Source organism: Pteropus medius, unplaced genomic scaffold, assembly GCF_902729225.1.
Source record: "Pteropus medius unplaced genomic scaffold, Ma_sr-lr_union100, whole genome shotgun sequence".
NCBI classification, from domain to species: domain Eukaryota; kingdom Metazoa; phylum Chordata; class Mammalia; order Chiroptera; family Pteropodidae; genus Pteropus; species Pteropus medius.
The window spans coordinates 13,625,780-13,641,926 of record NW_024349519.1 but is presented as its reverse complement, the minus strand read 5'-3'; the positions used below and the strand labels follow the sequence as shown (position 1 = coordinate 13,641,926).

The window sequence follows — 16,147 nt, the reverse complement described above, 5'->3', positions numbered from 1 at the left end:
AAGCACAGGCATAAAAATAAGTCAACTATATTATTTGGAAATTATGAAGATGCAGAAAATAAGATGTTAGTATATTCTAGTATAATTGAAGTTTTTGACATGAAATATAATTTGCAGATAGATGTTGTAAAAGGGTAATTATTGAAATAAAAAATCTTCACATGATATTAAATAGCAAGAAAATATGGCTACACAAAATGTATGGTATTATCCTACAGAAAAAAAATAGCTCTTATGAGCTTAGAAAAAATAGTTATCTGTGAGTGGTGGGATTATATCTGCATTTTGTAATTTTTTCTCTAATTTTGAAATGTTCTCCAGTGAGACACAACTTTTCTAATTAAAATTAATAGGTGCTATTTTTTTTTAAATGATAGAGTTGGAATGTTGGTGGATATGCCTACATTTGGAAATTTTCCTTCTCCTGAGGGTGTTCCTTAAAAAAAAAGTCAGATAAAGCAGACATTGGTCCATGTGTTTTGTTTTGTTTTTCGTTGTTGTTGTTGTTTTTTTTTTGAAAAGAAAGCTCGGTGATGATTTTTTTTTTAAGCCAGAAATCCTAGTAAAAATGGCCTGTTAAATTACAAGAATTTTATTCACTAGGTAAAAAAAAAAAAAACGCTCTAGATTACATTTATCAATGTATGTAAAAGGCCCTAATTTCCTCCCCAGATAATGCTAGGAAACAGCAGAGGCAAAAGCATCAGCTCCACAGAGGTCCCAAAAGCCATCTCAACATCTGCATGTAAAATAAGGAGCAAGGGCAAAAAAAAAAAAAGTCATTGCCAATGTCAGCTAGGTTGAGAATTCCCCACTAGGAGCATCTCATTAACTACCTTTTTATTCCCCCACCTGTGACAGACATTGACAAATTCAGAGGCACTTTTCTCCTGCATATGACCTTTAGTGATGCTCCCTGCGAGCTCTCTAAGATGCCCGTTATATTATTTTCAGTTAGAAAATGAGCTTCAGTCAATCTCAAGGTTTTCCAAAGGTACAACAGGTTACAGCAGACTTTCCTTGTGTTTCTCACACCATTTTGGTGGGAAGGAATAAAAAATATCTTCACATGGTGTTTACACTAGCATAACCACATTTTAGTGTTCTTATATTGATAACCTAGCCCAAGCTTTGTTTGAGAATTTATTTCCTCCTCTTGAACATCAAGACAGCCAGCGAAAGCCATCAGGTGGTGATGGCAGTATGTCATTGTAGCCTACACACACACACACACACACACACACACACACACACACACACACAGCCTTCCTCCCTTTTTCTTAGAGACAGTAGCCACCAGGCTTGCCCTTTCATCTCCAGCTAGCAGTCTTCTTCAGAGGCCCTTTAGCAGGCCCTGGAGGGCCACCCTGGGCTTGGCTGGGCATTGGGCCTCCTGTCTTTCCTTGTGGCTTTAACTTTCTCAGGGCTCACCTTGATGATTTTCTGAAACTAGTCTGGGTTGTGAGCTTGCAGAGGCACTCTGGGGCACATTCCCCATGAGGGCATTTAAGGTGCAATCGTCTCTTACCCACATCCAGGAGGCCCCAAGGCGGCTGCCGCCCCCTCCTGCCTGAGCACGCTGCAGAGGGGCCTTACCATTCCTGCCACAGGGGAAGGTAATTAAATCGAAGGCGAACCGCCCTCCTCCTGAAGTCACTCAACGTTGAAGCTGCAACCGGGTACCAATTAGAGTCAGCCAGCGAGCCAAGCGGCGCCTGAGCTGTTACATAAACGCAGGGGGCCACCGCGCCTCCGCCGGCTGCCCAGTGCCAGACACATGGGCTGACACAGGCAAGACAAAAGCATCCCCAGCCGGGTTTTTATCAAGATATATTTGCTCACATTCCCAAGGTCATCATAAACACTTTCATTGATAGTTTATTCATGCCGAGTAGGTAAAACAAGCCACTTGATTTTAAATTACAAATTCTAACCCAGAAGCTTGTTGCTGTCAGATGAGCTAAAGAAAGCCATGAAGGAAAAATATTACAGCGCTGCAGATGTAGCCCATGGGCTTTGGGGGATCAAGTATAGATTTATGTCTTAAAAAGGATAGAAAAGTTGATTCTGTGGCTCACTCCCGTTTACTTGACCCGATGCTTTCATGGAGTGGGGGAAGCAGAATCGTAATGTGTGACATATGCACCACTGAGAATGGTAAGGGGCATGGCTTTCATTTGTACTCTGGCTGGCTTCTAGCACATTTAAGATGCTCAATTAAAACTGAGCAATCTCCGTGTTTGTGTGAGTGTTTACATCCTTTCTACAAGCCAAGTATGCATTGTTACGCTCTCAGCATGACAGAAAATAAGACAAAGCCAGTAGAGTTAATATCCTTAGAGTTCTGAAAACTGGCAGCTCTTGTCGTCTCTACTAATTTGTTTATTTTTCAAATACTTAAATAGTGCTTCTAGGCACCAGACACTGTTCTAAGCCCTTTACAGATACCAACTCTTTTGATCCTTATAATAATCCTGTGAAGTAGGTGCTATTATGATCATCATTCCCAGTTTGCAGATGAAAAAACAGGTACACATGGGCCTGCTTAATTTACTCAAGGCCCATAGCTAGCTGGGAGAGAACGAGGATTTGAACTCAGGCAGTCTGGCTCCCTGGTCCATGCTCCTAAGCATCACCCTGTACTGCTGTATACGTCTTAAATGTCTTGGGCAAATCTTTTGATTTCTGTGCCAAAGGTCATCTTTCAAAAATAGAAAAAAATTCTCATTTCAGCAAATGGAGTTTTGTGAATAATATTTTTTTGCAACTATTTGAATTATTTCCAGATTGAGAATGAGGAATTATCATCATTACTTCTATATATTGCCCCAATGAATGCTATAGAAATTTGCTAAGGATCTGTGTGTGTGTGTGTGTGTGTTAGATGTAGAAAGGTTATTAAAAGATCTTCTTCCCTCCCAGTCCCACCCATCTATGGCAATAAAAAGTGTAGAGAAAACTCCAGTTGGGACCATTCTAGAAAGCAGATGACTCTCAGGTGGAAGATTATCTGTTTAATTTGGGCCTTCCCTGCCGGTAAAGTCGTAGATGCACCATGTTCCCAGAGCTAGTAATTCCCAGTTGTGTGCTGGCTACACTGGAATGGCAGCTAAAATAGGCGCATGCGCACAGCGTAGCCAGCACGATTTAATTTGGTCCTCGGCATCAAGAGTTTGAAGTCAATCATCAAGCCTGCATACTCCAGAGCAACCCAGAATATGCTGCTCCAGTGGCCCCTCAAAATAAAATATCTTAGCTTAGCACTCCGGGGTTTCAGAAAATATGGCCACTGAAAATCTTGGGGACAAGACCAGAGCAATGACATTCAATATCACAAATTAAATATTTTCTTTTTAAATTTTGTAATGGTGACACTTTGTATTTATCTGGTTCCCTTTCTCCAAGGGAGACTAAACATGTTGCGTTTAAGTTTTCTTGTTATATCCCTGAGATAGAAGATGTCCGATAAGCTGTTTCACAGGTGAAGAAATGTGGGTTATATGTGACACTCCTTCAGATGATTCGAAAATGAAAAATAGTGTGTGTTTAAGATAACTTTGGTGAGATCCACAGGATCTATGCACACTTTTGTAGTCCAGCCATTTGAAGACGAAATGGCGCTAACCAGTTCTGTTGTCTTCCTACACCCTCAGATGTACAGTCAAGTGTCCAGGCAAACTAGACACATGCTTAAGGTACCAGCAGGTAGTGTGCACACACACATGCACACGTACACACATGCACACACATACACACCACTCAAAGAGAAAAAAATACATTTTAAGTATTCTATATTTAAGACTTGAAAACACTTAAAATGGTCAACATGTGGAAAATCACTCATTTGGAGGACATTTGTACACATATTTCATAGTCATATGTATATATGTTTTTATTTGAATTATGTATAGTTGAAGGTAGAGAGAGGGCATAATCTTTTCAGTTACTTTCATCTGAACTTAGACATGACTGAAGGTAATTTTACTCTGGAGAGTTCACATTCACCAGAACTGGTCCTTGTAAGGGGTAATTTTTGACTATGGTAATATAAATCTTGCACTAAGAACTGTGTTGAGCATACTAGTCCCAAAACCTTGGGACTCTTTTCCTTATTTAGACCCTCAGTAGGCGGGACCACTAAGAGAAACATGTAAGTTTAATGAGTACAATCACAAGAACATTTCTCGTCTGTAAGATGGTTTATATTGTGGCCATGTCAATGAACACTCACAATTCTTGATAAAAATATTTCAGGTGTAACATAAATGTTTGACTGGTTCAGGAATTTCACATTTCTTGAGCAGCAGAGTTAGAACTTTAACCACACTTTTCTATCCCAAGGCTAACATGTAGGCCATCAGTATTCAGAACTTTAGTGGATGAGGGACCATTTAGAATTTATTTTCATGCTCAGGAACTACATAGTCACAACTAGATTTGGGATGAAACTTGTAGGTGGTGAAGCTGACATCTAGTCACCTACCTACCTTCTGGAGCCATAATATTTTTTTTCTCCTAGTAACTGCTTACTGGCGACCCTGGCATTTCTGGACACAGTTTGGCAACTACTACTTTGAACATAATCTTTTTTTATTCACCCGTGTTGCTAGTTGACCAGTTATTGCCAATTTAGGCCAAAACAGTATTTACATTGCGGAAATTTGTTCTTTACTTTCTAGTCTTGTTATAATTTTTATATCAGCAGTTCTTGGGGTCAAAACAAGCAAAGAACGCCCTTTGGGGATGGCTCCTGTGTTTGGGATTCATCTAAGCTGCTTGCTACAGCCATACACAAACATCCCTCAATCAAGCTAATATTGTTGGCTCAGTTCATGAAAAGCACCCAACATCTGTATGACAAATGAAAATATAATCAGGGCTTAAGGGTTGCTCCCTGACAAATAAACATGGAGCCCTTTCCACATCTTGAGTACTGAGGAGAGACATCAGGGAATGTCCTGGGAGAGAAGAAAAAGGACAGCTTTTATTAATTAGCTTTCTCAATCGTCATTCAATGTTTTTTGTAACCGGAAAGGTTTTCTTCTGCTTTCTTGCAGCTGTTGTACTTTTTGCTGAGCGCCCTTGGCTTGATGGTCTGTGTGCTGGCCACAGCATTTACTGCTTACCACTATTCACAGCTCACCCAGTTTACCTGTGGAACCGCACTCAACTCCTGCCAGTGCAAACTGCCCTCCTCGGAGCCACTCAGCAGGAACTTTGTGTATCGAGATGTGACAGACTGTACCAGCATCACTGGCACTTTCAAACTGTTCTTACTTATCCAGATGATTCTTAACTTGTTCTGTGGCCTTGTGTGCTTGTTGGCCTGCTTTGTGATGTGGAAACACAGGTACCAGGTCTTTTATGTGGGTGACAGGATATGCTCCCTAACAACTTCCGAAGGCCGGCAGCAAAAGGTCTAACATTCTTGCTCAAAGGTGGGAGAGAAAACAGCACACCTACTAGCTGAGGTTAAGAGAAAGGGAGAAAGAAAAAAAAAAACTTTTGACAATAATTGTTCTAAATGAATATTCACTGTTCTAAATGAATATTTTTATAGTTGTCAGGAAATGAAAAAGCATTGATTCAGGTTTCTATAGTATTTTTACAAATTTTTATGGGAAAAAGATCCAAATTGAATTTAGGATATTAAAAGAACACAAGAACACTAAATAGGGAAAGGATTGCGTAGATCTATCTGTACAGTTGAGTTTATTTCTAATACTCATTTTATCCATTACTTTTATAATCCTCTTTCCTATTAGTCTAGTTTGATAGTATGAATTGGCATTTCAGGCCCACTTGCTGAATTTTGTAGAGTTTTTTCCAAGCCTTCCCACCCCCAACCAGGACATCCTCAGTGTGTCTTGGGGAAAGGCAGGGGGTAGGGGAAGAGCTGAATGGACAGATTGACTGGTAGAGATGTCTTCAAGGCAGGAGACAACCTACAGGAGCAGAGAAGAAAAGGAAGAGACTTTGCAAAAGGCTAAATAATTATAAACACCTGTGCTGGGGGGCAGCCTTTTCTCCTCAGCTCCCTTAGTTTGGCTCCGAGAGCAAATCACTTGCTGAGTGATTCGGATGATTGTCTGCCTCTCAATAATTGAAAGTTGGTGGTAGTTGTATTCTTAATGATGTAGAAGGTTTAAAAATAATTACATTATGCTTCTATTCTATCATCTAAAACAAATCATTAAAACCAATTTCTAGCTAATTGTTAATTATAATTATGCTCAGAAGTCTATTTAATGAGCCCTGGCTGTACTTATATAGCACAGTCAGTATTAGGAGAAATTACTCTCATAAGAGAGGAGGTTTTTTCTTTTTTCTTTTGAAAGCCAAGCTTTACAAGGGAGAAAAAATTTTTTATTAATAGCTCAGGTTAAATATACTCATTTAAACAAAAACAAGAGCATTTGTCACGGGAATGTTTATACAAATAGCACATTTGTGATATGTTTTAAAGTGTCTCTCTTGGCAGCTAAGTACTTTTAGAAAGATTGGGTAACACCAATGTGTTCCATTCACAAAACTATTTTCGATATGAAATCTCATTATTGATTTGTATACACAGTCAACCTGGAGATTGAAATTAATGTTTTGAAGTCCTGTATTTGAGCATTTACATATTGACTTGGAAGGTAATTTTTGTTTTGTTTTTAAGTGACTGTGACTTAAAAAACACAAGTGCCCTATGGTGGGAGACTTTTCTCTCTTAATATTGTTATTATTGAATTTGGAACAATATCAATGTTTTAAGGAAGGAGCTCAGAATGCAAATTCACGCAGCATAAATTTTATCAAGAACTTTCTTAGTATGCTCTGTTGAAAGTAGAAATTCAGTATAATTGAATTCAGTTTGCCTCTCCACATTGCTTATTGATATACTTTATTAATCATGAAATTCTACCCCAAAAGAAAAACATTTTCTTGTTTGCCTTAGTAGATGAATAATCCCATTGATTGTGATTATAGTGTCGATTTCTACACAATATAAATACCCAGATAAAAAGGAAAATGTTAAATCAGTTAGTTGGAGGATTATAAATGTCTTTTATGTCCTCCAGATAAAATACCTGATTCACAGATGTTAAAACCTTTATATGTATTGACTTGCTTTAAAAATGGCCTTCCTACACACTAGCTCAGGCCAAGAAGCCACATTGGAGAGCATAGATGATAGGACACTAGAGCGGATGTTTGATCACACACAAAGATTACATTGACAGAACACCACGCATCCTGATGATGACCTGAAAAATACTTTGTGCCCTGTTTAAAAAAATCCCAAGAACTGAATTCATTTTGATTTGGACAATTGTCTACATAAAGAAGAAAATGACTGAGAATCTGAAATGTCATAGGCTGTTCTTTAAAGAATGAGAAAATAGTGCTTTAACGCTAATTAATATGGATCAGGAGCTACTGGAAGCACACCCTGCATACCTTTAACAACTTTTTATAGCAAACACTACAGATTTTTATATTAGAAAATTAGAATTCTACACATCACTAAGGTGCTCTATGCTTTACAAGTGATTCACAGGGTATTTCAAATAGTAGAAAAACTTTAGCTGATGTGCTTCTTTTTAAAATAATGCAACCAGTAAGAACTGACATGGTGATAAGCTTGATAATATATATTTATGATTTTGCTATTGTATAATGGAATCATTCTTAACTCCCCAAAGAACAAAAAGATTGTAAGTAAAAGAAGGAACAAAAAGAAAAAAAAAGAAAGAAACAAGGAAAATATTTCTGTTATGTGAACTCACTGCATATTGATACATGTAAGAACTGTGTTGAATGAATAACAAACTGCTTTGGACTGGATCTGAAGTATTTTGAGTTTGTAGTTTGCAAATATTGAAGTTACAATAACGGCAACAGAAAAGGAACAGATACACAGCTTTACACTTAGCAAAATGTTACATGTAAAATCTGACAAGGAGCCAGGATGGTGACTATCTTCTCTCTAAACCATAAAACAGTAAGATTTGCGCAATCCTCCTCCTCTTCCACCTCCTTCAGGAGAATTAAATGAATCAAGACTTTGGAAAGAAGGAGAACAGCCGAGACTTGGCAGTACTTGAAAAAGGAGGAATACAGCAGCCTAAATGTACAGACTTTGTAACCGAGCCCACTCAATCGGTCTGCGCGTTCACATGACCACCATCTGTGCCTCCTTCACGCCATCCAAATTTGTGTAGGCAGTGCCTTGGAGCCACGCCTAAAAATATAGCTACACCAGGCCCTAGAAACTGTAGTCAAGTAACAGGCCTAACTTTTTCCCCCTCTTTGGCTTAAAAGTCTATATGATTTCTTTTGAGGAGTTTCTAGCTGCACACATCAGTGTGTTGTTCTGACAATGAGGACCCATCATATGTGTGTTTTCTATTCATTTCCGGGACATTAGAATCTTTTTGATGTTATTATACTGCCCCTCTTGCATGCAGTATACCTGGAATATGTTAACAGAGTTTTAGTGAAGGGTGGGGTAGAGATTCTGAGGGACAGTGGTGAGAAGTTATTTAAAGATTGTCAGAAAAAAAAAACCCCAAAATTGTCCTGGAAAACCAATCAGTTCTTATCATGAAGCATACCTTGACATTTTCTAAGAATTGCCCCTGAACTATTGCTATGTAGCCATAAATTTCTGTAAATCATGTTGGCTCTCAGTTCTTACTACATTCAAACTACCATGTTTTTTAGACGTACATTGTATATTCAGGATAGTAATGTTAAAAAGAACTGATGGCCAGGTATGTTGACTCACAGTAGAAACGTTCATTTGAATGAAAGCTCAGTGGTTTAGCCTGTGAAATGAATACCTTGATGCGTTTCTTCTGATTTTCTAGTACTTTATTATCGCAAATGATTATCCCCTTTAAAAATATTGGTCTATACTTTGGTGTTGTGGTTTGATTCTTCCGGCACTGATGAAATAGTGACTAGAAAACACAGTGTTTCCTATATGTTTGAGGTGGTTGTTTTTAAAGGGGATGTGTATCATACAGATCTCTTTGTTAATAAAATTTTCATAATCTCCAAAAACACCATGTTTGGATGTGATTTAAAGTGATGGTATGTTACACTTGAGCTGGTATATGTAAAATCTCTCAGATTCACATTTACTTAAAAAAAAAAATCTGATTTTGGAATAGATTAAAACTAATATTCATTTCGACTCCTTTGTTCCAGTGACTGTCTCTGTCTTGGTACACTGAACTTATGTAGATGTCAAGTTTGTAAATACTCTCCAGGCAAAGGAAGCCTGAGCTGGAAAATATCTTGTCAGAGGTACTGAGAATGCTGATCTTAATTTATATCCACCGATGTCAAGGAAAGCTTGGTTTAAAGAATGGGATACATGTTGAGTGTCATATGTTCAATCACATTCTACATTTAATTAGATGGAAAATCAGACCGCCTATTCCATTTCAAATCTGAATGCAAGGACTACTTTTTACCATTTTTAATCATTGATTATACTGTAAAATGCAATGTTTCTTTTTGTTTAATTTAGTTTAAAAAGCTTGTCGAATGCAAAGGAAAGGAATAATGATTTAGGATGCATGCTCTGAGCTGGATTTTCTATCCTTATTGTTAAGGCTGTAGGTCTTAGATTGGAAATCTGCTGCTTTTCTGGCTGTGTGACTTCAGATAAACCATTTCGTCTTTAGCTTCCTCATTTGTAAAGTGGAGAAAAACGTCACTGCCTCACAGCATCATGGGAAAGTTAAATGAAATGGCACCTAACAAAGTGAATAGCTCATTGAGGAAGCATAATAAACATTTGGTTTCTTCCTTCCTTAGCCGAGTTCTACACAGCTTGTGACGCTTACCATGGATGCAGGCTCCCATCCCCATATCTAATTAGAAAAGTTGCTCTGCTTTGCTTCCCCTCTGTGACTTCCTTCTTATAAACCAGAAACATTATCAAATGGACCTCAAACAGAAATTCTACTTTTAAAAGAAGATAGCACCAACTCTTACTGATAATAGCAAATGGGTATGTGCTGGCTGGATCCCCATTTGTTGGTTTACACATCTGGATGTTTCTTGAATATGACTGTCTTCTCTCAGTTCTTCTCCCAGGCAGAAGTAGAAGCTGAGACATTTCTCCTCACTTCTAATTTAATGTAATAGAAGCATGTTTAACTCCGATTTTAAAAAGAAAACTTTATTGAACTTTGGTAAATTCTCAGTCCACTGTATATTAGGTTGTAATATACAAGCTCTCATTTATTTAAAAACCAACCATCAAGAACCTTTGTTATGCTTGACTCTGTGAGTCACTGATTCTCATTCAAGAATCATAAAAAGATTTATTTTTGAGCATAGTCAGAAAATACCACTAGAGAGTCATTCTCCAGGCTGGATATGAAAACACTCACATGAATCTTTAAATCTGTGGCAAATTTAATTATTGAAATTATACAGCCAGGAATCTACTTTTTCCCTTGATAGAGTCCATCTATCTTTATAGTTCATAATAAATTACTGTAAATTATTTTTTCATTTGACACATTCATATCTTTTATAAGTTAGTCTTTATGAAGTGAAAAACTAATATTGGTTATTGTATTCTTTTAAATTCAGATTGTAAGCAAATGAAAATAAAACTAATGTATGGGAATGCCAGCTTGGAGATAATTCATTCTTTCATTTCTCAATCCCTTTCAAAGCATGAGTTTTTAGAGGAAATCTTTTTCTGTTTGGGTAGTTCATCAGAAATATCCTTTAATCAAAGGGATGACAAACATACGCTCATCTGTGATTCTTGAAAAAAAGCAGATAATAGGACAATAATCCAAATGCAAAGATTTCAACTGAGACATGAAGTCTTCTGTTTAACAAGGTCCTCTGACTAAGGGACGGGGAGGAGGATGAAGAAGACCAGAGATTCATTTGTGAGACCTGTGTTTGCTTTCTTCTTCCACATGGAAGCCTGCTGGAGAGGGAGGCAGAGATTTCTGATGAGGCAAAGGCCCACCTGCTGCTGCCAGGAACTGTGGAGGAGGCTTGAATAACACCTGATGAGGGGGCTGAACAATTAAATGTCAGAGGGCACATTGGAGTCCCTGAACCTACAGACTTTGGTCTACACATCTCTTTGGGTGGAGCGTTCCATTTACTGTTTGACTTCCTATGCAGACCATTCTCCCCAGAAACTCTCACTGAGTTGTCTTTGCTTGACCAGGTATGATTGCAGACAGCAAGAGGAAGACTCTCAAGGACTACAGAGGACAGTGGCACTGGTGACCAGAGAAGATGACTGTAATCTCAGGAAATGTACCTCAGATTGGTCTCCCTACATCTTCCCAGTCATGTGTTTATTAGAACATTGATTACCCAGGGCACATCTGAAAGTGGTGTGTTGGCCACAGTGTATTGTTGGAAATAGAGGAATCAGAGTCTGAAAAGTACGTGATCATAGTTGGCTCCAATCTCAAGGTGTTGTCTATTCTTTTTCTCTCAAAATATAATTGATCCACTATAGACAATGTTCCCTCAGATACCTTTATAAGCAAGTGTAGACTTTTAATATTTATTAAATATTTTTTTCTAGATTGTAACAAAAGCAACGAAAGCATAATTACACAATTGAAAAAAGAGAGAGCTCACATCATTTTAATTTAGAGAAGCTTAAGACATGGGACATTGAGCTTCATTATATAACCAATGGCTGGGTATGTGCACTTAGGCAAATGTAGGGAGCAGTGACTTCATCAGTACATTGGGGACTGGATAAGATGACCATACATGAAAATCTATATTCTACTTGGCTTAGCTTGGGTTAGAGTAAGAGCAACCAGTCTGGTAAACCCCTCAACCCCTAGATTTCAAAGTCTCTCTGGACAACTTCTGGTAAAATGATCAAATATATATAAATGATCAGATATATAAATTGGGATTTATATATCTCTCTCCTGGGCTCTTTCTACTCTTTCAGAGAAGAGACTGCCACTCCCCCTTCCCTAATTCCATTCCACAGCTAAACCTGCCCTCCTTCATCCCCTGTCCCATCTGTCTGAGACTCGACTATGATATCATTAACTCAAGTGCTGAGGGTAAAGACTTTAAATACAGTTTTTCAGTTCAATAGGATATTCCTGAAGATCAGAAAACTTTTCAGGCCCAGAGAAATGAGGCATGATGCCAGGGAGGGGAGACCTGCCTAGTAGTCCTTCAAACCCAAACATATAGGTATCCACTCACTCTGTCTGATCAGAAGAATTAGTTTCAGAGATGGTGAGACTTGGAGCGCATTTCCCATAAGCCTCTGCTATGGCTGCGGCTTAGGAACCCGTGTGGGTCTGCGGCTAAACAGGCTGCTGGTTACAGCTGAGCAAATCTCTGCTCAAACTGGTTGAAGGGAAGCATCTAAAAGTCTGAGGGAAGGGATTTTTCTTCCCACAATCTCAGAGGGCATTTTATTGTGGAAGGCAGAATGAGTAAGAAAAGGGAGGAATTCATGCAGAACCTCTTTGCCCCCAGTGTCGGGCTCCCTGAGCATTACTTGTGACAACTCACCAAGGTTGACTAACTTTGCTCAGACCCCCGGGCTTCTTTATTCATCCCACACAGAACACCCTCAGAGACTGGCTTGGCTTCACATTGCTGCCAGAGGAGGACGTGTCAGGCAATAAGCAGGAAAAAAAAATGCTCATTTCTTATTGAAAAAAGTCCCAAATTGTAACTTAGCAGAGTGAACTTTTTTCTTTTCTTTCTTCTTCTTCTTCTTTTTTTTTTTTAATTTCCAAAATGTGCTTTCCCCCAGAGTCCTTGAGCACAGACCTGTGGTTTTTCTCTCTCCTGGGTTTTACAGCCTATCTGCCTCAAGCCAAGAGACTTGGCTCTGTTTCCCCTGAGTCAGAGTCTCGGCTGGTAGCTGAACCCAGGAAGCCCAGGCCCCACATCTCTCCCTGGAACCACCAGACCACACAGCCTCCTGTACTCAATCCTTTGGCTGGATGTCCTGCCTCCGCTTTGTTTGGAAAGAGATGTCTTACGTAACTGCAGAATCTACTAAATGCTTCATTGTCTTCCACTTGGGAGAGCTCAGAATAACCCATTAGTGACTTATGACTTATCGCAAAGATAGAATCTATTACCACATATCCACAGCCCCCGTGGAGCGAGCCTCACCTCTCCTACTTAGATCAATAATCATCAAGGACTCAATGATTGTGGTCTTTGGGAATTTATAAGTTCAGGACGAGGTGCATGAAATACAAAGCCTAGTTCATCATAGGTCACAGTACTTTGCTCAAGCAGCACATGAAAGTCATTTGTAATTCAAGATTAAGATAAGCATAAACAATTATGATCTGATTATTCTTTTATTAATCTGATTTTGATAAACAGCTGATGAAAATGGAAGGTGTCACCAGAGAAGAGATACCCAGGCAATGAAACCAGTTTCTCTTATCTCACTGAGCAGGGATTTATTCTGAGGCTCCTATTAATAGTTTTCAATGCCAAGAACTGTGATCATTGCCCTGGATTGCAAGAGCCTTCTGAGTAGAATGAGAGAAACCCATTGGGTAAGGTTTTCTCCTCCATCTTTATTTTCTATGAATCTCTGATTAGTCCTATTGGGACTTCCAGTAATTACTTTAAGCTGGCACCCCTAGAAGAAAATATACCTCTTAGGATTCAATTAAAAATGAAAAGAACTTCTGCATGGTGTTGCCAAGGAGCTTTTACTGAATCAGGCAGGGTGCAGACCAGGAGGAATAAAACACTGTGCATTAGATGACATTTCCATCTGGTTGTGCTGCCTGAGCAGCCCTAGGGAGAAAAGCTAGGGAGAGGGGGTGGGGGAAAGCCTGCTCCAGTCTGCACTCTCTTCCCCATGGACCTCATAGTCTTTCAATGATCCCTCAAGGCTCCTCCTTATTTCTTTCTACAGGAGACATTTTTTCATCCGGGACCAGCTATGTGATTAGTTTCAGTAGAGGCATATTTCTTTCCCTGCTCAGTGACATGTGAGCCCTCGGCTTTCAGAAAGGGTCTCTCCTTGAACTTGGTGAAGTGCAGCCATTTCAAGTCTACCTGAGAAGCATGGAGAAAAGAGGTGAGGGGCTATCTCCCCTGTGACAGCAGCCCTGCTACTTCCCTATGCCTCCATTTCATACACCAACCCACCAAGTTCAACGCATGGATCTTTGGACAGCAGCAACCAACTGAGTGTGTAAGAAATTTGGGGGTGTTGTTTTGTGTGCAAATGTAGCTCAGGACTCATCATATTTAGTTCACTAAGTTAGAAAAAGCAGAGAGTAGAAGGAGAATTCTATTCTGGCTTTAAAAGTATGGTTTCCCCAAGGATCTCTGAAGCCTAAGCATCTTGCAGGAGCTACTTGCCTATATAACATGGTAAAATTTTAGGTCATGGAAAACTCTACCAACTTTGAAATACTAAGAAAAAAATCTACTTCTTTTGGTTTCCTATTTTTATAGACAAAGTGGAGTTCGAGTCCACCTCAAATGAGAAAATTGAATAGTTTCCAATTTATTTGAATACTATCTGCATCCAAAAATGGATGAGGACTACTAATACTCAAAACAACTCAAAAGGCAGTGCTTAATGGAAGTGTTATTATAAATGAGCAGTAGCTCATGGAAGTGTCATTATAAATCCGTTTTCCTATGTAATGCTAACTGTTACGTAGGAAGGATTTAGAATAGACATTGGGAAGAAATTCTTAACTACAAATATGCAAGATATGGAAGGAATCATCAAGGGAACTTGTAGAAACTCTATGCCTACATGAAATAATCTTATCTGAAGATTATTAATAAAATAGTACGCAACTCTTTTTCTAGAATGGCTTCATTCAAATCCTACCCAAAAGCTATGAGAAAACAAATTCTTCCAACCGAAAATCATGAAAATTTACCAAACCAACAGACTTCTAATTGTGTCGTGTTCTCTTCTTATGTGTCCTCTGACCTCTTCTATGTCTAAAAATACTTCTGGCTTAGGGAATTCTGGAGACAGGCCAAAAACAGGGAAGTTTAGGGACAGCAGAAAGTAATAGAATTGAAATATCAATAAACTACCATTTCAAGGTAACAATAAAAAAAAATAGTAAAAAAAAATTTTAAGAATAGACTACATTTTTAAGCATATATATGAAAATATGATTCTCTTTAGCTAGACATGGGAAATCCTAGAAAGTTATTTTAAGGAGCTTTTGAATTCAGTGTCTATATGTATGTGAGAGGCTATATATTATGGTCATTAAGAGTATGGTTCTGAAATTAGATTGCCTGGGTTTGAATTCCACTGTGTGGCCTCCGCTTATCCTTTCTGTGTCTCCCTTCTTCAGTTTCTTCATCTGGAAAATAATAATAGGGTTTTTGTGAAGAATGAATGAATGAATGATTATCTGTAATAGATTTAGAGTGCCTATGGTAAGTGTTTGATGATGATGTTGTTGATTAGTGTAAACTGTCAACAAATTGAAATTCAAGGGCACATCAGGAAACCAGAACAGTGGGGGCACCCAAAATTCCTATAGCAAACATTCTACAAAAACACAAATGAATAGTTTTTATTTTCTGGAGCCTAAGTACAAAACAGCAATCCCTCTGTCTTGGACAATCTTAGAAGTGCAATACAGATGATTTTCTTGTGTTTCTTCTCCAGCCATAATTTCTATTCAGTGGGCAAACTGGATTAGGGCTTCAAAGTTCTGGCATCTGAGAACTCTGAGCCTCTCTGACAGGGAAGAATAATATGCCAGGACCAGAGTAAGAATTTTACATCTCAGAGCCATCCCATGGCCTACTCCTCTGCTCCCATAGATACAGGCGACTCCAGGTTATAATAAATGCCTCATACAGCCTTTAAAGGGATAAAAAAGCCACAAAGAGCTTCAATCAGTGAGCTGTATACATTGAGAAGGGCAAACCCACCATCTCTCCTTCGGAGACACTGGTGGGTTTATGAATTAGCTGGCAGAGTTATTCTCTTCCTACCCGTGCATCAGCTCTTAGCCTCTGCCTCATAACAGCAACTCGGGCAACATGCTGGCGCAGAACCTTGGCAAAGCCCTGGTAGGGACCTCTGTGTGACAATAAAATAGCTGATAACAAACTGGAATCCTTGAATTTTACATATCCATGTCCAGATAGC

At 38.8% G+C, this 16,147-nt stretch overlaps 1 protein-coding gene across 1 annotated transcript in view; it reads left to right on the top strand.

The window, feature by feature from the left end:
• Window positions 1-9,054, top strand: part of SSPN (sarcospan) — a 32,083-nt gene extending 23,029 nt beyond the window's left edge. Inside the window, exon 3 of the mRNA XM_039882457.1 lies at window positions 5,058-9,054. Within this exon, the coding sequence (XP_039738391.1) occupies window positions 5,058-5,423 (366 nt within the window). The 3' untranslated portion in view covers window positions 5,424-9,054. The remainder of the gene's footprint in view (window positions 1-5,057) is intronic.
• Window positions 9,055-16,147: the final 7,093 nt, after the last annotated feature.